This window comes from Microchirus variegatus (assembly GCF_963457635.1).
Source record: "Microchirus variegatus genome assembly, chromosome: 3".
Classification (NCBI taxonomy): Eukaryota; Metazoa; Chordata; class Actinopteri; order Pleuronectiformes; family Soleidae; genus Microchirus; species Microchirus variegatus.
Window position 1 is genome coordinate 10,369,218 of NC_139804.1, and position 20,844 is coordinate 10,390,061.

The 20,844-nt window shown below is 42.6% G+C and overlaps 1 protein-coding gene across 1 annotated transcript in view; it reads left to right on the forward strand.

Moving 5' to 3' along the window:
* Nucleotides 1–16,902, forward strand: part of tacr1a (tachykinin receptor 1a) — a gene marked incomplete at both ends in the record, with an annotated part of 75,651 nt that extends 58,749 nt beyond the window's left edge. Inside the window, 3 exons of the mRNA XM_083885973.1 lie at nt 6,826–6,976; nt 12,935–13,131; nt 16,557–16,902. Of these exons, the coding sequence (XP_083742099.1) occupies nt 6,826–6,976; nt 12,935–13,131; nt 16,557–16,902 (694 nt within the window). The remainder of the gene's footprint in view (nt 1–6,825; nt 6,977–12,934; nt 13,132–16,556) is intronic.
* Between the last annotated feature and the right edge of the window lie 3,942 nt (nt 16,903–20,844).

A 20,844-nucleotide genomic window follows, 5' to 3' on the forward strand; every position in this document is an offset into this window, starting at 1 on the left:
TTGTTCTTGCTCCCATTTTGGAAGTAAAAGGTGATAGATTTCCTCAATGTAATATTCACAATAAATTGATCTAAAATGATCCGTTTATCTTTAAAAGTAAAACACCTTTATAAGGCATTGATATAAGACTTCACAGAGAGTTGGCCAGGTAATTGATCGTGGTCCTGGAATATTGATCCACTTCTCCTGACAGTGGCAATAATTGGAACCAGCTGTTTTACTTGTCGATCCAAAACATTAGCTATACTTACTTGAGCTTCCCTGAGATGTCTGGACTGACTTGGACCTTCATTTTAGTAAGAATGGACCTCGAGCTATGTATAGAGATGTAAAGCTTATGTACAATGAACGCCCGAAGTACAGTAGAGTTAGTCCAAAGTTTGCCACACTGATGAAACATTTAGTGCAGTGTGTGTACTATATGTCACAGTGTGTTATTTATACTCTTATGAAATCTCCCGTTAATCAGTAGGAATATCATATTTGTAGTTATTTGCCAAGGAAAGAGTCTGTGAAGCCCATTTACTGCAACGACAGGGAAGGAAATTGATTGTCCCTCTAGGGATGCTGGAGTCAGGAGATCATCAGCCCTGTGTGAGCATAGCAACAGACCATAAACACACTCAGAATGTCCCACATATTAATGGACACTAATGCACACATGCGCGTGTGCATGTACGCAGGCACCAGTGCACGTACTGTATGTTCTGGCATTTAGTAAATTAACAGGCATATTACTGTGCACACATTTTACAGGCTGTTAACGAGATAAAACACTGTGTCCGTGATGCATTAGCAAATCCTGAGCTCCATACTGAAACTGTCATACTCAATATCATTTGGTTGTTTAGGTTTTCAGACAAATTGGAGCAGAGGTCTCCACTGCTGTGCTGACCCTGGAAATCTTTAATAGTGTTACTAGCAAAATCGGTCTTTACATTAGCATAGCTAACACACTAATGACCATGTGTTAATAACTTTTTATTTTGCTATGTGCTGTGTCAGTGCTTCAGAGTTGGAGGGGATTGACAGGTTGGAAAATAGATTCCCAGGCTTTAATTAATGTGGATATGCTCACTGCTACTGAACTGCCCTCAAAATAAATCACATTGCTGCGTTTTTTCTCTTAATCTCTAAGTCCTTAAACTTTTTACCTCAGCATATATTATGAATGGATGAATGAGAGCTGTTACATGTTTTATCCTGAGTTTAAATTTGGCAATGCACTGGCCTCAGTCTGATTGGCATTGTTCACCTGGGTGAATGTGCTAAATTATTTTTCTTTTCCATTTTTAGATACAAATTCATCTGTTATACCAGTGCAACACTATCACTGTGTTTCCATCGAGTAATAATAATAATAATAATAATAATACATAGGTTTTATATCCCACTTTTCTAGGTACCCAAAGACACAAAAAACATAAAACAAGAAACAAACAAAACAAAAAAAACAACAATACAGAGAGAGAGAGATAGGGTGGAAAATGATTCTTCAGGTGTTGTAGGTTATGCTGAAGAGATGGGTTTTGAGATGACTTTTGAAGGACGGCAGTGAATCAGAGTTATGGGTGGCCAGGGGGATGGAGGTCCAGAGGGTAGGGGCGGCAATGGCGAAGGCTCTGTCACCTATGGTGCAGTATTTGGTCCTGGTGATGGGGGTGAGGGTGTTGGCATCAGTTGAGCAGGTTCGGTGGGAGTGAGTGGGGCGATGGAGGAGATCTGTCGGGTAAGAAGGGGCAAGGTTGTTTAGGGCTTTGTAGGTGGTGAGGAGGATCTTGAAACGTATGCATTGTTTTACAGGAAGCCAGTGAAGTTGATGGAGGATGGGCGTGATGTGTTCTCTGGAGGGGATGTGGGTAAGCAGTCGGGCAGCGGAGTTTTGAACATATTGCAGTTTTTGAGGAACAGTGGAGGGGAGACCATACAGGATGCTATTGCAGTAGTCGAGTCTGGAGGTGATGAAGGCATGAATTAGTGTTTCAGCGGCTGAGAAGGAGAGAGTGGGTCAAATGCGTGCTATGTTCCGGAGGTGGTAGAATGATGTTTTGGTGACGTGGTTTATGTGTGACTTGAATTCGGGGTCCATGTAGATGCCAAGATTTCTGACCAGGGGGGAGGGAGTGACAGAGTGACCATCGATGTGAGAAGTTCTGGGAGGTGGGGGGGGCGGATTTTGGGCCAAAGATTATAATTTCAGTTTCATTGCTGTTGAGTTTGAGGAAGTTGTGGTTCATCCAGGTTTTCATGTTGGTGAGGCAGTTGGTGAGGGTGGAGAGAATGACTGGAGTGAAAGTTTTGGTGGCGATGTCTAGTTGAGTGTCGGCGGCATAGCAGTGAAAGTGAAGTCCATGGTGGCAGATGATGTGACCAAGTGGGAGCTTGTAGAGCAGGGATGCCAGGGTGAAATTGGACAGCGGGCCAGACCTCAGGGGGGCGGATTACACTTTCGGCCTGAAAAGGCCAAACACTGACTCAACAAGTGGATAGGTAGGCGATTTCAAATTATTCATGAAAGCCTACACATCAAAAAGAAATTGCATTTGCACCAAAATATCCTCACAATGAGGCCTACAATTACAACCTAAAGCAGAAGACAGTTACCCTCTAAAAACGCAACATTTTCCTATCCATTCAAATAGCCTACATTTATAAATTAGAAATGCAACAAAATAGACTAGGTGCCAACAAAACACATTTCCTTTAAATAACACAAATTTAAAGTGTTAATTTTATTGAATTTATTGAAGGCTTGCACATGAAAACATGTCAATGCATAATTAGGCCAATTAAAAGATGACTAATCTATCCTCAGCATTACCAGTGCAGCTGCAGCTGAGGATTCCACTGAAAATTAAATATATACCGTAATTTCTGAATATAAGCCGCACACTAAAACCACTGTGCGTGTGCCGTTCATCACGCAGCAGTCCCCTGAAACCCGCCGGGGACCGTGGACTTTTCCACACTGCCCCACACTGTCACTGGCAGATCCAGACCTGAGCAAAAGCGGCTCCTCACATCCAAGCCAAGGGTTTAAAGCATGTGAAAAAAGTAACGGCTTATAGTCCGGAAATTGCGGCATATATTTTTTAAAATAAGATGAAATTTAAAAAATAATAACCTTTTACCCTTATCACCCCGCGGGCGGGTTGTGGTGTAACCCTAGCATCCCTGATGTAGAGGATGAAGAGAATGGAGCCAAGAACTGAGCCTTGGGGGACTCCCAAGACTCCTGAGACAGGGGTGGTGTGGGATTTGTGATTGTTTATTGAGATATAATTAAATCTTTCAGACAGATATGAATTGACCCAGGAGAGGGTGGAGTCGGAGATGCCTATGGATGTCAGGCAGCTGAGGAGGATGGAGTGGTTGATGGTGTCAAAGGCAGCACTGAGGTCCAGGAGGAGAAGAATGGTGAGGGAGCCGGAATCAGAGGAGAGTAGGAGGTCGTTTGTGACTTTGATTAGAGCTGTTTCAGTGCTGTGGTGGGTTCGAAAGCCGGAACCTATATGAATGTTTCATATAGGTTATTGGCGAGGAGGTAAGTCTTGAGTTGAGTTGCGATGGCTCTTTCCAGTAGTTTTGACATGAATGTGAGGTTGGAGATGGGTCTGAAATTGTTGGGGTCGTCAGAGTCAAGACCATGTTTTTTTAAGGAGAGGGGTGATGGCAGCAAGCTTAAGAGGTGGGGGACAATGCCAGAGGTAATGGAGGAGTTGATGATGATGAGAAGTGAAACAGGCTTTGACGAGTTCAGAGGGCATGGGGTCCAGGGGGAGGTGGATTATGTCATGGTGGAGAGCATTCTGAAGAGTGGAACGGTTTTTACCAAGCTGAATGGATGGAAACACAGGATATAATGTACATTCGAATATGTGAAAGCACCTGATATTTCTTATTTCATCATTTGAATCAACTCAAAGGGGGCACACAGTGGCATAGTGGCTAGTACTACTGCCTTACAGCAAAAGAGACCCGGCTTTGCAACCTGCCAACCGAGGCCCTTTCTGTATGGAGTTTGTTTGTTCTCCCTATGTGTGCGTGAGTTTTTTCCAGGCAGTCTGGTTCCCTCCTACGGTCCAAAAACATTCATTAGACACAAGTGTGAATGTAAGAATGGATGTTCATCTATGTATGTTGGACCTGCAATGGGCTGGTGACCTGTTCATTTGAACTGAAGCCAATCCCTATGGCTCCAGTTCTCTGGGACCCTCATGTGGAGGATAACTTTGTCTGACTCATTTTGATTCAGTGTGTGTAAAAAACCCTCAACGCAGACCAATCACTGGCAATGGGAATGGTGTTTATTGCCTTTTTTCTAATAAATATATCTGCTAAGTTTAGTGTAAATGAAACATTACAGTGTCATCCCATATAATACTATCATCTGTATCCTATGTGGCCCACTTTTTTAAAGCAGTTCAGCATCTTTTGGCTGATATATTTGGTTTCCATGGCCACAAATTCACTTTTTTTGGTTCACTCCCTGCTCTCATTTCATCTCACACACAGCAGTAGGCAGCTATTTTCAGAGAAAATCAGTTATAAACCAATCATGCCTTAGTACCAGTCCTGGTGAGTCATATGAGCTAACCAATTATATCAAGACATTCTGTCATGATATCACAATAACCTTATTCATAAAATATTTTTTTTTTTAAACTTTTGTTTGGCACAATGTTTAGTTCACAATAAATAACATTTATGACACAAATTATACAAATGTATAAATAACAAAACAGATGTTAGAAAGTGTTGAGCAGTTTTTCTCAAACTTCAAATTGATGACATTCTCAAATGTCTTGTTTTGTCCACAAACCAACAGATTCAGTTTCTGGAAATCACGTCACTCGTGACAAACACCAGAGACGCAAGCGGCTTAAAAATGCTCCCATGCTGCTTTTTCATGTGGTAGAAGTGTGACAAATTGTAGGAACACAAAGTTAGACACCTTGCTCAATTCATGCTGGTTTGCTCTTGTATTCTGTTGAATTACTTCTTGGCAAAGCCCCTTGGATCAATTTTATTGATCTGTAGAGCCTTTTAGATGTCAGGAAGATCATTTATGAAATTCAGCAGGAAGCTGCAGTGATGCACGGACCAAAAGACAGAAGCAATTAAAAGGAAAAAAAGACTAATAACCCAGACCTATAACAACAGTGGTTATCATACATTTAAATCGCATTATGAATCTTTTATCTTTTGTACAATCCCTCTCATTCAGGCTGGAACATACTGTAATTATACAATAAGTGTGTGTTCCATTGTAAACATGATGGATCGGGCATGATGCAGTGGTGGGCTTTCAGGTGGAAAAAGTAAATCCTCTGTTGATTAGAGTTGCAATTAAAGGTGAGAGTGGGTTGTGAAGACATTCAGAAATGAAATCGCATGTCGTGTTTGCATATGGCTCAGAAGTTGACAATGGGGGCGATCACAGTTCGTTAGCTTGGAAACCTGGTTCTCCTCAATCCACACACACACACACACATAAATTATATATTCTACCAAGGGAAATCATGTTTCTCTTATCCACGTCCCTAATTACAGAAAACTGATTCCATAAACATGACAATTAAGTCTTAGATGGGAGTGACTGTTAATGTGTTATTTAAAACCCCCAAATACCTGTAGTGCAGAGGTCAATAACAGGCGGACAGCAGTCCGAGTACGGACCTGGACCTACAGTGAATAAATTAAGAGTGACTTAATAAAGTATTTTAAATGTTGACGAGGTGCTTCTATTTTGACCGGCGCAGCTTCTCTAGACTTTATGGTACTGGTTGAATGAATCCGGAAAGCCACTGACCAATTGCATTCGACTTCTCACATGACACCACTAAAAGCCAATCAAATCTGTGCATCCCGCTAAATAGCGAGTGACAGACAGGGAGACTAGTGAGCGATACAGCGAGAGAAGACAGAAAAAAGAGAGTGTTTACAACGAGAGAAGACGGAGAGAAAAGAGAGTTTACAGCGAGAGAAGACAGAGAGAAAAGAGAGTTTACAGCGAGAGAAGACAGAGAGAAAAGTGAGTTTACAGCGAGAGAAGACAGAGAAAAGTGCATTTACAGCGAGAGAAGACAGAGAGAAAGGTGCGTTTACAGCGAGAGAAGACAGAGAGAAAAGTGCGTTTACAGCGAGAGAAGACAGAGAAGAGTGTGCCAGAGAAAAATAATTAACATGGCGCTCTCTAAGAAGATAAAAGTGGACAGCGAAAAATAGAGCTTTCAACCCAGAATGGACAGAATCATTCATGTTCAATCTTCCCCCTGGAAGCACAAACCCAGTCTGTCTCATATGTTCAGAGATTTTTGACCAAACACACCCACTCAAATCTGTATTTGGGTCACAGAAAATAAGCACTCTCAGAGCTTCTTTTCCTTTTTTCCTTTAAGAGAGAAGAACATAATACATATGTTCAGTGTTACTTCTATATAATTGTATAAAAGTGACAATAAATATTGTTGAAATGTTTTTGAATTGTTCTTTCTGTATTTGATCTGACAGTCAGTTGTTGATTTCATGCAGACTACTAGGCTACTTCGGTATATATCCCACTACTAAATAATAATGCAAGTTAGACATTATGATGTTCCGGACCTTTGCTTGAGGAAATTTTCACAAAGTGGACCTATTAGAATTTTAGTTGATTATCCCTGCTGTAGTGTATAGCCGTTCACTGGCCCCTAAAGAAAAGCACTTCCCCTCAGGAGACATGGGAAGCAGTTGTTCTCATAACTCACCTACATATTTTACTATCAGCAAGCCATTTATATGATTTATACAGTGTGTGACATGGGGCTATATGTTTTGTTGTAGTTACTACGTTTGTGTGGCCATCCTGATCTACTTCCTTCCTCTGCTGGTGATGGGTTGTGCTTATCTGGTGGTGGGACTGACCCTCTGGGCGAGTGAGATCCCTGGGGACTCTTCCGATCGCTACAAGGAGCAGCTGACCGCCAAACGCAAGGTAATGCACTTCAGAGATTCACAGCTTTTTCAATTTCACCAACCATGGCATGTGCCATTTGACACGTCGCTGCTGATCAGGTATGGCTCAAATGTTTGTGTTGTTGTTCAAATGTTCATGGTGTAATTATCACCTGAACAGCATGAGTCAGCATGTGCACGTTCCCTCTTTTCTTATACTCACCTTTTGGTGGTTGTCAAGGTCAACTGTGCTCCTCTTTTCAGGAAAGGAAAGACTTTTCTCAGTCTTTCCTGTCTGTACAAGTCAGGTGTGTTCACTGTTTTGGTGCTATTTCTGCAAAATATGTCAAACTGAGACACCTGAAGAGACATGTCTTTTCGACTCTTTTGAAGCATTGCAAACTGGCATTGTGAAGCTTCCTAGAGACATGTCTTGCGGTGTCTCTGTTTTTCCGGCATTTGTGTGGATAAATTTGTATTTAGGATTGACTAGATTCATTTAAGACTTTATTTTACTTGAATTTACTTAATGTTCCCATAATTTACATTGCACTTTATAAGTGACACAGTAATGTGAATTGTGGGTTCCTATTACATGTATTTCTCCTTATGTTTCCACGTTTGGAAGGTATTTTCTTTTTTGCCTTTTACTTAGCAGCAGTTTGTTTTATTAAAGACTCTTATTCATTTTTTCAACTTGCATTTGGGACCTCCATTTTTTACTTCATGACAGCCTCTGTAGATCTTCAACCAGTCAGACCAATGATCAGGTATCTGGGAGATTTCCATTTTTTTACCTATATAAAAGTACATGCATGCATTTTTACTGACGTTTAGTGTCCGACAGGATTCTGATAGCCAGGTGGCAATTTTGGCCATCACTGCTGTTAATTTGGCTGTGTAATGGAAAATTCAATTTCTCTGTCTCAGAGTTACATTTGCCCATCACCCATACCTGCTGAACACAGAATACCAGGTCCTATGTGTCTAGTGTATTGTATATTGTGTATTGTGTCTAGCCTGAACTTGCACTTTCCTGCAGCACCCGCAGGGAGTCTTCTCCCCGATGCCTACAGTGGACAAAGAGGTGTGAAAGCACTGTCTGAAAAGGTAGTCTTTGGGTGAATTCCAATTCCTTGCTTAACCCTCAATCTAAATCCTCAATCTCAAAAATGCGCGCTCCCGCTAGTGCAGTGCTGTCCCGATTCTCAGAAAAATTAAGTTGAGGGGCAAGTTTGAGTATCATCTTATAACTAACTGAAAACCTAATAACTTCACTGACAAACGGATCGCAATAAAGAGAGGGTCTGAGCTTGTGCGTGAGGTGGAGCGGTACCGACTAGAAATAGTCGGGCTCATCTCCACGCACAGTCTGGGCTCTGGAACCCAACTCCTTGAGAGAGGCTGGACTCTCTACTACTCTGGAGTTGCCCAAGGTGACAGGCTGCGAGCTGGTGTGACTTGCTTATAGCTCCACAGCTCAGCCTCCATGTGTTGGAGTTGTCTCCGCAGAACGAAATGGTCGCGTCCCTCCGCCTTCGGGTGGGAGGTAGGTCTCTCACTGTTGTTTCGGCCTACGGGCTGAACGGCAGTGCAGAGTACCTGCCCATTTTGGAGTCCCTGGAAGGAGTACTGGAAAGTGCTCCAACCGGGGACTCCATAGTACTGTTGGGAGACTTCAATGCCCACGTGGGAAATGACAGTGTGACCTGGAGGGGCGTGATTGGGAGGAATGACCTCCCCCATCTGAACCCGAGTGGTGTTTTGTTACTGGACTTCTGTGCTAGTCACAGTTTGTTCTTAACGAACACCATGTTCAGGCATAAGGGTGTCCATCAGTGCACGTGGCACCAGGACGGCCTCCGACCGCATGTCTTGGACAATCGGGTGAAGAGAGGGGCTGAGTTGTCAACCGATCACCACCTGGTGATGAGTTGGATCCACTGGCAACTCCCACCTCAGGGAGAGCTTTGACCAGATCCCAAGGGAAGCTGGAGATATTGAGTCAGAGTGGCCCATGTTTTCCGCTTCCATTGTGGACGCAGCTGTTCGAAGCTGCGGCCGTAAGGTCTCAGGTGCTTGTCGCAGTGGCAATCCCCGAAGCCGGTGGTGGACGCCGGAAGTAAGGGATGCTGTCAAGCTGAAGAAGGAGTCCTATCGAGCCTGGTTGGTTCGAGGGACTCTTCAGGCAGCTGACAGTTACCGACAGGCCAAGCGGACGGAGGATCGAGAAGTCGCAGAAGCAAAAACTCCGGTCTGGGAGAGGTTCGGGGAGGCCATGGAGGAAGACTTCCGGTCGGCCTCGAAGAAATTCTGACAAACGTCCGGCGCCTCAGGAGGGGGAAGCAGTACTCCGCCAACACTGTTTACAGTGGAGGTGGGAGGCTGTTGACCTCAACTGGGGACATTGTCGGGCGGTGGAAGGAATACTTTGAGGATCTCCTCAATCCCACTGACACGCCTTCCCTAGAAGAAGCAGAGGCTGGGGACTCAGAGGTCGACTCATTCATTACCCAAGCCGAAGTCACTGGTAGTGAGGAGCTGTCTCTGGATGCTGTAGGGCTGTCCTGGTTGATACGTCTCTGCAGCATTGCCTGGCAGTTGGGGACAGTGCCTCTGGACTGGCAGACTGGGGTGGTGGACCCTCTTTTTAAAAAGGAGGACCGGAGGGTGTGTTCCAACTATCGGGGGATCACAATCCTCAGCCTCCAGCGGAAAGTCTATTCCAGGGTACTGGAGAGGAGAGTTCGGCCGATAGTAGAACCTTGGATTCAGGAGGAACAAATTGGTTTTCGTCCTGGCCGTGGAACACTGGACCAGCTCTATACCCTTCGCAGGGTGCTCAAGGGTTCATGGGAGTTTGCTCAACCAGTCCACATGTGTTTTGTGGACTTGGAGATGGCTTTCGACCGTGTCCCTCGTGGCATTCTGTGCGGGGTGCTCTGGGAGTATGGGGTCGGGGGTGCTTTGTTAAGGGCTGTGCGGTCCCTGTACGACCGGAGCAGGAGCTTGGTTCGCATTGCCGGCAGTAAGTCAGACTTGTTCCCAGTGCATGTTGGACTCCGGCAGGGCTGCCCTTTGTCACCGGTTCTGTTCATTATTTTTATGGACAGAATTTCTAGGCACAGCCAGGGGCCGAAGGGGGTCCGGTTCGGGAGCAGCTGGATTTCATCTCTGCTCTTTGCAGATGATGTGGGGTCTTGATGGCTCCTGCGAACCAGGAACTCCAGAATGCGCTGGGGCAGTTTGCAGCCGAGTGCGAAGCAGCTGGGATGAGAATCAGCACCTCTAAGTTCGAGGCCATGGTTCTCGACCGGAAAAAGGTGGCTTGCCGTCAGTGGAGAGATCCTGCCTCAGGTGGAGGAGTTTAAGTATCTTGAGGTCTTGTTCACGAGTGAGAGAAAGATGGAGCGTGAGATTGACAGGTGCATCGGGGCAGCAGTCGTTGTATCAGTCTGTTGTGGTGAAGAAGGAGCTGAGCCGAAAGGCAAAGCTCTCGATTTATCGGTCAATCTACGTTCACCTATGGTCGTGAACTTTGGGTTATGACCGAAAGAACAAGATCCCGGATACAAGCGGCTGAAATTAGTTTTCTCCGCAGGGTGACAGAGCACTCCCTTAGAGATAGGGTGAGGAGCTCTGTCACCCTGGAGGAGCTTGGAGTAGAGTCGCTACTCCTACACACCGAAAGGAGCCAGCTGAGGTGGCTCGGGCATCTGTATCAGATGCCCCCTGGACGTCTCCCTCGGGAGGTGTTCCGGGCATGTCCCACCGGGAGGAGACCCAGAGGAAGACCCAGGACATGCGGGAGTGACTATGTCGCTTGGCTGGCCTGGGAACGCCTTGGGGTCCCTCTGGAAGAGCTGGAGTGGAGTGAAGTGTCCTGCGAGAGGGAGATCTGGGCGTCCCTTCTCAGACTGCTGCCCTGCAACACGTCCCCGGATAAGCGGTAGAAGATGGATGGGATACTATGGTGGGTTCTGTAAAAACCGCTGTCGCGGCCCCGCTCACAGACTTGCTTAGTCCAAAGATTCATTTTCAGTGGTCTCCTAACTGTCAGTGTGCATTTGATTCCATTAAAGCGTTGATGGCCACTGCCCCAGTTCTTGCCGCGCCTGATTTTGCACGCCCATTTAAACTTTCCGTTGATGCTAGTGATGTGGGGGCAGGGGTTTCTCCTTCAAACAGGAGAAGATAATGTTGATCACCCGGTTTCTTACTTCTCCAAGAAATTCAATCGCCACCAGCGGGTGTATTCCCTACCATCGAAAAAGAAGCCTGATCCCTGATCCTAGTCTTGAAACATTTTTTATGTTTGTTCTGCTGGTGTCCCGACTATTGTGTACACAGACCACAGACCATAGTTATATTTGTGTGTGTGTGTGGGGTGTGTGTGTGTGTGTGTGTGTGTGTGTGTGTGTGTGTGTGTGTGTGTGTGTGTGTGTGTGTGTGTGTGTGTGTGTGTGTGTGTGTGTGTGTGTGTGTGTGTGTGTGTGTGTGTGTGTGTGTGTGTGTGTGTGTGTGTGTGTGTGTGTGTGTGAATAACCACCCCTGTTATTCACCCTCTTAGGGTGGGGGTGTTATGTGCGGCTGCGTGATGCTTCTCTCTTTCCTCTCCCTCCCCTCTGTCTTTCCTCTCCACTCATCTGTGTCTGATTTCAGCAATTACCTTCCTGCACTGTGAGTGGAGAGGGAGGAAGCATGGAGGAAAGAGAGAGCGGAAGAACTATTTCCGCATCCGTATTCCCTCCACATTCCTCCACTCGTTCATTATGAGACTGATTTTTCTCTTAAGTTACATTTTTGTCTCAATTGGGTGGAAGTTGCTGGCACTCTAGTTTTTCGGTTTTAGTTTAGTTGATCCATTTTTTATTTTGAGGACGAGCTGGGTCCTACGGCCCATTGCGTGGCTGGCCTGGCGTTACTCACCTTTTGTTTATTTTTTGGCGGGATCTCCAACCCTTTCTTGTTTTTCGTTTGAAATTACGTTTTTAAATAATGTCAATAATTAATTTGTCAACTGTTGTGGCGTCCTCTCTGGAAACACACTATGTACTGTATATATGTGTGTCCTCACAAAAATTAGATTTGGGTTTGTTATCTATCTATAAAGCAAGTTGCGTGTGTCTGTCTGTCTGTCTGTGACAGGCATATCACGCTGACCATTAGTCAGATCGCTCTAAGACTTTGGATATGGGTTTAGCATGGTCCGATGGTGTGCATCCTTGATTTTCAAATTTTTTGGAGGAATTTTAATTTTCACTGATTTATCATGCTGCACTTTCGCTTATTTATAACGCTACACCAGGCAGGCTGCGACTAATCAGCAGCAGCTGTGCTGTCTGGAGCGGGGAGGTGGGATTGAATAGGCTGTCCTCAAGGGTGAAACATTTTCACACAGTTCACCGCAGAACGTGGTTTTATACTGAAACAACGAGGTGTCCATTCACCAATACGCGAGCACATATTTATTTTGCATTAGCATGCTACTACTTTGCGGCTAACTTGGCAAACCTGTTCCCAAAGGTACGCTAGCAAGGCTACGATTAGCATTAGTGTAGGGCTAACAACGAAAATGTTGTCATTTTCGATTAGCATTAGCGTAGATAGCTGTTGTGACGGCTGACAATCACAACACAGCTAGCTACGCTAATGCTTGATTGCACAGTGTTTGTATTATGTTAACCTTTACATTCCTTATCATGCATTACCATAACTGAAAAATCTTCTTCAGCTCCCACTATAGGAATACATACTACCTACGGGCACTGCACTAGTATTTGTAAATTCAGATTGAAAGAACTGATTTTACAGCCAACACAAAGACACAAAAGTTGATCTTCTTTTGTGTCTTTGTGTTTTATTTGTGCTGCTGCCTGTCTTGGTCAGGTCTCTTTGTTAAATCAGAAAAAAAACAAATTGCATTGCCCTTTAAAGTCATCAAGGAAGAATCACTTAGTAATGACATACATACTCTGACTTTTTTTGTGTCCAACAGGTGGTGAAGATGATGATCGTGGTGGTGTGTACGTTTGCCATCTGCTGGCTGCCCTACCACGTTTACTTCTTGCTGCACGAGTTCTTTCCTGACATGTCTGAAGAGAGGTTCATTCAGCAAGTCTACCTGGCCATAATGTGGTTGGCCATGAGCTCCACCATGTACAACCCCATCATCTACTGCTGCCTCAACGACAGGTCAGACAGCAGCCGCTACACTCACTGACACTGTAATGTCAGTGTAGCATTCCACACGTGTACTTAATTTCACATTTTATTCCAGAAGCGGCAAATTATCACGAGGAGTTTGCCCCATTTCTATGCCTTGTTTTCCTAGAACGTTGAGCTGCACGTGTACCAGTGGACTTCTTTGCACAATTTCAAGCAAGAATTCATAATTACCATCTCTTTCATTATCTCTTTTGGACAAAATAAAAGTGTTGTGCATGTCTATTACACAGTTCTTGTATGACTAATCTCTTTGATTATATTTAGTTGACTAAAACTAGTCCATCTCAGCTGACTGAAATATGACAAAAACGTTTTATTTTTATATTTTATTTTGTATTTTAGTAAAAAAAAAAAAAAAAAATTTGCTGTCAAAATGAAAACTACCACACAAGCAGAAGTATCAATTCGGTCAATGTCCAGAATCCTTTGTGACATTCAGTGGAATTTACTTATTCACAGGTTACAGTATGACGTTGATCAAAATTTAAGACAAAAACATTAAATAAAGCTATCACATGATAGTTTTTTTCTACTTTTCAAAGAAAGTTTTGTTTATGATCGCGTTACACTCTTGTTAGACTCCACCGTGTCTATATACTATTAATCACTTAATATATTGAACTTGTATTGACTTTGGTTATTTATGCCAATATGGACACCAAATTACTAGGTTTCACCACTTACTGAGGAGCTGACCATTTGAATCAGGTGTCTTTGAGCATGGAAACACCTAAAACATTCAGGACAGTGGCTCTCCAGGACCAGAAGGGAGAAACCCTGCCTTATAACTTTTCTGTAGACCATTTTGGTTTGTTGTTTTTCGAAAAGTTAGCAAATTGTCAGAGAAAGGACATTTCTTTCTTGTTTATTGACCTTCAGTAATGTAGCTTTCGATGTACTACACACATACACACATAAATGCACACAGCTGCTCCCTTAATAATCATCAGGGGAAAAGAGAAAACCTGCTGGTTCTCACTTTGAGAGCATTTGTCTGGGGAGAAACCACCTGAGAAGCTTCACCACTTGGACTGACGTTAGGCTCAACACATTTTGAAAGACATCTCTGCTAAACACTTAAGTCTCAAACTGTGATGGGCAGTTAGTCTGTCAACAAAAATGATAATGAACTAAATGATGGTTATTTGGCAAAATAAAGGCAGCTGGTCAGCTCTGCGTGTTGTCAATCAATCATCTCCCATTGTCTCCACACTGCAGCCACCTGGTAATTGTCTTTGTGCTGTCAGAGAAATGAGATTTCACACTTGGTTGTTCTCAGTTCTGAAATTTGAAAAATGCAAATGTGCGTGTTGGACCGCAGTGAGCTGAGGTTTAGTCATTCTGTACAGGATATTGACTGGCTTTTGTTTGGCTGATTTAAATTCAAATGCACGGCTGATGGTGGCCCTTTCCTCGTCTTTTCCATCAGTCTCACCCCGTCTCTTCTGCTCTCTGCCTTGACATTTCCTCCCCCCTTCTTTCCTTCTCTGTCAGGTTTTTTTTTTGTTTAGTGTTGGTGTGTTTGCTGAGGTGAAGCATTCTCTCTATGGGTTGTCAGCCATCTGTGATTTCTACATTCCACATGCAAAATGGTCTTCCTGTGATTCCATTTGTATGTCATTTCTAGAATTGCTTGTGGCGTCCCGTCTAACATCTAGAGCTTGTTAAATGTGTCATCAGTAAATGCCACCTGCATTTTATGTTAGGATATGTTACATTGCTTCAGACACAAACTGCTCTATATTATATATTATATCACTGTTTGCATCATATAACCCTAATTCGAATATAAGCAATGAATCAGTCACTCTCAGTCTGTCTGTTGTGGTTCCATGCCAAGCTGTGACGCAGAGTAAACAGTGATGTCAAATAAGGAAGATTTCCAAACTGTTTATTTATTTATTTGTTAAATTGTGTGTGATATAAGCACAGATTTGGTTTAGGATCACTACAATATAAGCTAATATCCAGTTATGTTTGTTTCATTCACAGTTATGTTAATCCATAAAGAGGATTTTTTGATCATGAAACTCGTTGTACACACATGAGTCTGTCTGGTACCCTGACAAAGCTAAAAACTGAACAAAAGATCTCTGCCTGCTAAAGTTCACATTCAGAATATACTTGCCACTTGTCACTTGTCACTGTGAGACAGTTTTTTTTCTGGACTATAAATCGAAGTTTGGAAAACTCTCACTCTCCCATACCAAAGTCCTTAGAGAAAATCAGCATTTTATTTCATGAGGACATAAGAGCTGCAGGTGGACTGGTGCTTTGTTTGGTCAGTTTGTGTCACTTTGGTGAATACAAACAAAGGATTTTACACCCCAAACTCACAGAATAACACATTTAAACTTTGTGATCAAAGCAGCAGTGGATCAAAAACTACCTGTGTGCCTTGATGTACAATTCCTTCCTGCTGTAAAATTGTGTTGGTTGTTTAGATGTTCTAATGTGTTGTGTTGAAGGAGCTACTTTTCTCACCCTCCTTTTGACAGTCTACTCTACCAGAGTATACTTTTTTTGGTGTTGCTTATCTTGAAGTGTTTCCAAACTGCTTACATTGAGTTTTATGAATACCAATAAGAGTATGTGAGGGAAGCATCGGTCCCCATATTCGATAACGGTATCAGTATTGGTACACCCCCCTCCCCCCTTTTAGACACCGCATTCACCGCTAATACTACAAATCCCATAATGCTCTGCTGTTGATATTTACCTCAGAAGGCTGCAAATAGAAAAGAGGCATTCAATTTTTTATTAAAATTTTATTTAATATGCCATTGATGTTTTTTCATTTGTTTTTTGAAAGTTGATTTTGCACTATTAAGTTATATAAGCGTTGCTTGTTCCATATTCAGTGTTAAAGCAAATCAGTGTAGCAAACTGAGCAATAATTAACATTTTATTCATGCACTTTCTCTTGCTACTTCAAGGCTTGAATGTTTGATTCATTCATTATTGTTATTTTATTTTCAAATGTATTATTAGCCTGTGGAAAAAGTTTATTTTGATATTTACCTCAGAAGGCTGCAAATAGAAAGGAGGCATTCAATTTTTATCCATCCAATATCTACCGCTTATCCTGTATTTAAGGTGCATTCAATTTTTATTTAAATTTTATTTGATATGCCATTGATATTTTTTAATTATTATTATTATTATTTGAAACTCGATTTTGCATGTCACTATAAAGTTATATAAGCCTTGCTTGTTCAATATTCAATGCAAAACTTGTTTGGGTCCCTATTAAAAGGTGCATTTGTTCAACCTGGGCCCGCGGCTTTGTTCAGTTTAAAATTTTGGCCCACTCTGTATTTGAGTTTGACACCCCTGCTTTAGATGAACTGTGAACCTAACCCAATTAGACTAATCTGTGATTCCCGTCTTAGGTTTCGTGCTGGATTTAAACAAGCCTTCCACTATTGCCCCTGTGTCCCTCGAGGCTCTTATGAAGGCCTGGAACTGAAGTCCACTCGGTACCTTCAGACCCAGACCAGCGTCTACAAGGCCAGCCGGATGGAGACCACCGTGTCTACGGTTCTCCAGGTTGGAGATGACATGGAGCAGGCCAAGGTCATGGCAGCAGCAGGTCCAGGGCTTTGTGGTGCAGCGGTCGGGCCCAGGCCACATAGCTCTTCCCTGGACCTGACTTCGAATGGGTCATCATCCAGGAGCGTCTCCAAAACAGTGTCAGAAACGTCCAGTTTCTACTCCAATAACAACCTGCAGGAATAGACCTCACACACTCACACAATTAATACAGTGTGAATGCGAGTTTGTCAGCAAGTGACAACTGTGGAATCTCTGATGAATGCAATTCTAGTATGTTCCCTGGCAGGCAAGTGAGATTACATCCTATATCACTGAGCACCATCTTCACCCCACAATGACCTTGTGTCAGCTACTTCCACAGTTCGTGATCAATTAGAAATGTTTGGTCTGTGCCAAAGAAAATAAAGATGAGGGACATTTTAATGGCACAAGCACATTCCAGTTCAAAAGCTAAAGTGAAGCAGGCTTCGTCAAGTTTTTCACAGCTCCTGCTTGTCACACACCAATGTTCCTCCCAGTGCAGAGATAAGGTTCACACATCCTCAGTCACACAAGCTGTGTGATTTCACACGCGGTCTATTTTGGAGAGGAGCTACACATGGAGAACAGTATGCTGTGACACATAGCAGCTTCTTGTTTCAACAGAGTAGTTCTCTGAGGAGAGATAGAGCTTGGACACATTGGATGTAGATGTGTCACCCTGATTTGTTTGTTTTGCGTTGAAAAAACACAGGTTTCACTAGAAAGGCTCTTGTATATATTAGTTTGTATGTGTATGTGTGTGTGTGTATGTGTGTGTGTGTGTGTGTGTGTGTGTGTGTGCCTGCGCATGTAACCTGATTATATCTCCCAGAGTAAGAGTTCCTCAATCCAAAGTGAAATCTGGCTGCAACTGCATGTTGCTCTAACGTGATGTTCTGCCAAATCGCCTGAAACACCGGCAGCGTCCAGCTCAGCTTTCATCTGACTAAACATTGACTCCAGCAGAAAGCATCGTCTTTCAAAGTGGTGGTTGTGCTTCACCCACTGGGGAGGTAACGACAGGCCCTCAAAAGAACACACGCTTATTACCTGAAGCTAAACTGCCCAGTGTGAGGCATAAATCCCAGAATCAGTCCTCAAACAGCAGCAGCTGATGGATTGATTGGCAAAATGTAGCAGAAGAAATGCGTTGTTTCGCGGTCATAATTGTGCAGGTTATGGCTGGTACCTGTCCAACACGACACAAGGTTTCATGACCTAATTACAAGACACCACTTTCAAAATGTAAAATATTTGTGTAATTACTGCTCTCTGAATGTAGCTGCTCTATCACTCCTGTCAGTAACACGTGCTCTTTGTCTCACTGCTGGATTATATTTACACCCCTGTGTTCATACTGTGTGTTTTAAGTGCAAACTAGGACTGTGTGATACGATATGTATCAGGGATGACAACATTTCAATATATTGGCATATTAAAGCAAGATGGTGGTTATGAGAGATGAGATAGACACACCTAAAGGAAGGCATGGAGAGAAACTCTTTTCCTCAAACTCATTCCTAACTTCATAATTCTTTCACTTATTTTTGCGTTCTTAGCCACTAATTTCAAACATATACATGTGACGAGGAGAAAGTCTCTGTATTTCCTTACATGCACTTTAAGTAAAACGTTATTTGCGACAGTTTGCTTTGTCTTGTGAGAGGGGAGTGGTTATGGGATTAGAGAGTCAAATGGCCTACTGCCAATTAGTGGTCGGAGGCTGTAATACAACAACGATACAACCACTGTGCGAAATACAGGGGGGTCTGGGGGGTTAGACCCCCCTGATTAACACTCGAGACCCACTGAAAGCCTCAAAGGCAAAATTTGAGGGGGTCTAAACTAGGGCTGGGCAATTAATTTAATTTTATTCATGATTTAGATTTTTTCAATGAATATCGTGTCTATTAATCATGATTTCAATATCAGTCAAAAATAATTGTGACTAAAATGTTTTGCCATAATCGTCCAGCCCAAGTTTAAACATCTTTACTAACCAAACAAAATATAAATGATTTTATTTGTAATTTTGTATTTTTAATGTTTTAATGAATTGCTTTCCAAATGGCGCTCTGGAAAAGATGAGGAGATGGGACCCCCCCCCCCCCCCCCCCCCCCCCGATTATTAATGGGTTTTTCGCACACTGGATACAACCACTATTTGTATCGGTATTATGTCGAAATGTGCTGTATATCGTGACATGATACAAGATTTACGATATTGTGCTAAGGTATCTGTGGTGACTTTTCCTGCTTTTAAAGGCTGTTGCATTGATAATCATCACATTCATTATATTGAATACATATATATATAAAATAAAAATTATATATATAAAAAAAAAAAAATCACTTGACACATCACATAATGATTACACATCTATAATGTTAGGCCTAATTATTTGCGCTATTGCAGACATTGACCATATTTATAGGCAATTTCATTCTTTCTAACACACATAAAATACATAACTTTAAAAAGCCAAATAAATAAGGCAGGAATTATCTGAAAAGAAAGCTTATGACTGTATTTTAAGATCATGTAATACAGATCATAAAGCTATTTTATTTTGACAGTGTATTTTCACTCTCCTTTGAGAAACACAAACGAAAAGAAAAACTTTTCAGTAACAACCTGTGTGCAGCTATATATCAGGATATAGCCTAAAATATAGATATTATCTATAAGCCATATCGCCCATATTTACAGAAACATTGATTTAATTTATATTATTATATATTGATATCCAATGGTGGAGAAACAAAATTCCCATATCACCCAGCCCCACCACTGTTATGAATATTTCCAAACAGATTCAGTGCATCAAAGAATCAACACCGTATCACACCATCACCACCAAATATTGCAAAAATTGTATTTTATTTCCCCCACTTTCCCACTGTAGTTAACATTAAATGGTAAATGACCTGTATTTATATACAGTATATAGCACCTTTAGTCTTGATGACCACTCAAAGCTGCTTTACACTACAATTTTTGCCATTCATGAAGTGCATTTTTCGAACACCCAGCCTTCGGGAACAACGTGAGGTGAAGTGTCTTGCCCAAGGACACATCACATCACACGTCATGTAGACGAGCAGAGCCGGGAATCAAACCCGCTGACACTCATAACATCCTGTGTGTGATCAGATCCACACCCACATAATCCAGCGATACAGGACACATGTTAGTTTCAGGTTTAAAGGGCTTCATAGATGTCGCAGCCTGGCATGTGGACAGGCAGTCTGCTTGAGTTGAGCTGTTTCATGTGCAGTGATGTGCCTTGCTGATTAGCATGACGTCTGTAAAAAGGACAAGAGAAGCAGAGGCACTCTGGGAAAGGACAGTTACGCTGCATTCAAATGACAGTATTATGAAAGACAGGATGTGATCTCATTATGAGTTCACATCGTGACGAGGGGTCACACACAACATGACCTTCCACCAGGAGGAGCTCCAACTACTACATTAAGTCTCTAGATCTGATGTGATTGTGAAAACATGCCGGGGAAATTGCTGAATGTCTTCAGGTTGACTACTAGGGGTGTGACGATACACTCAGCTCACGAGACGAGACGAGACACGATATTGGGTTCACGAGAACGAGACGAGACGAGATTTTGAGAAAATTACAATGACAATATATATGACTGGACCAACAGATTTATTTAAACAAGTTGCACATGCATTTTAAAATGTATAACTCTTTACATGCATGATATAAGGATGAGCTTTTAATAAACTTCTTCCTCAAATTGAAACTAAAATTAACATTTATAAAAGTTAAAATAAAGTTAAATACATCTTTCTTTTTTCAAGTGCAAACAATATTATGTGCAAAACCAAATCAAAGTTCTACTCTGTCAATACAGAGTGCAAATAGTGCAAACAGAGCCTGACGAAGTATGTCACAGACAACTTGCTGCAACTACACAGCCATGTTCTTTTTTAAGAATATTAGCATATCCACATTCTCTGGCAGCAGTTGGGATCTTTGCACACTGACTAGGTCTCCTGCTGCGCTCACTTGGAACGGAGGTAGCAGGGACAGAAAGGCACGCTTTGGCAAGGTGAGACAGCAAAGGATATTGAGAGCAGTG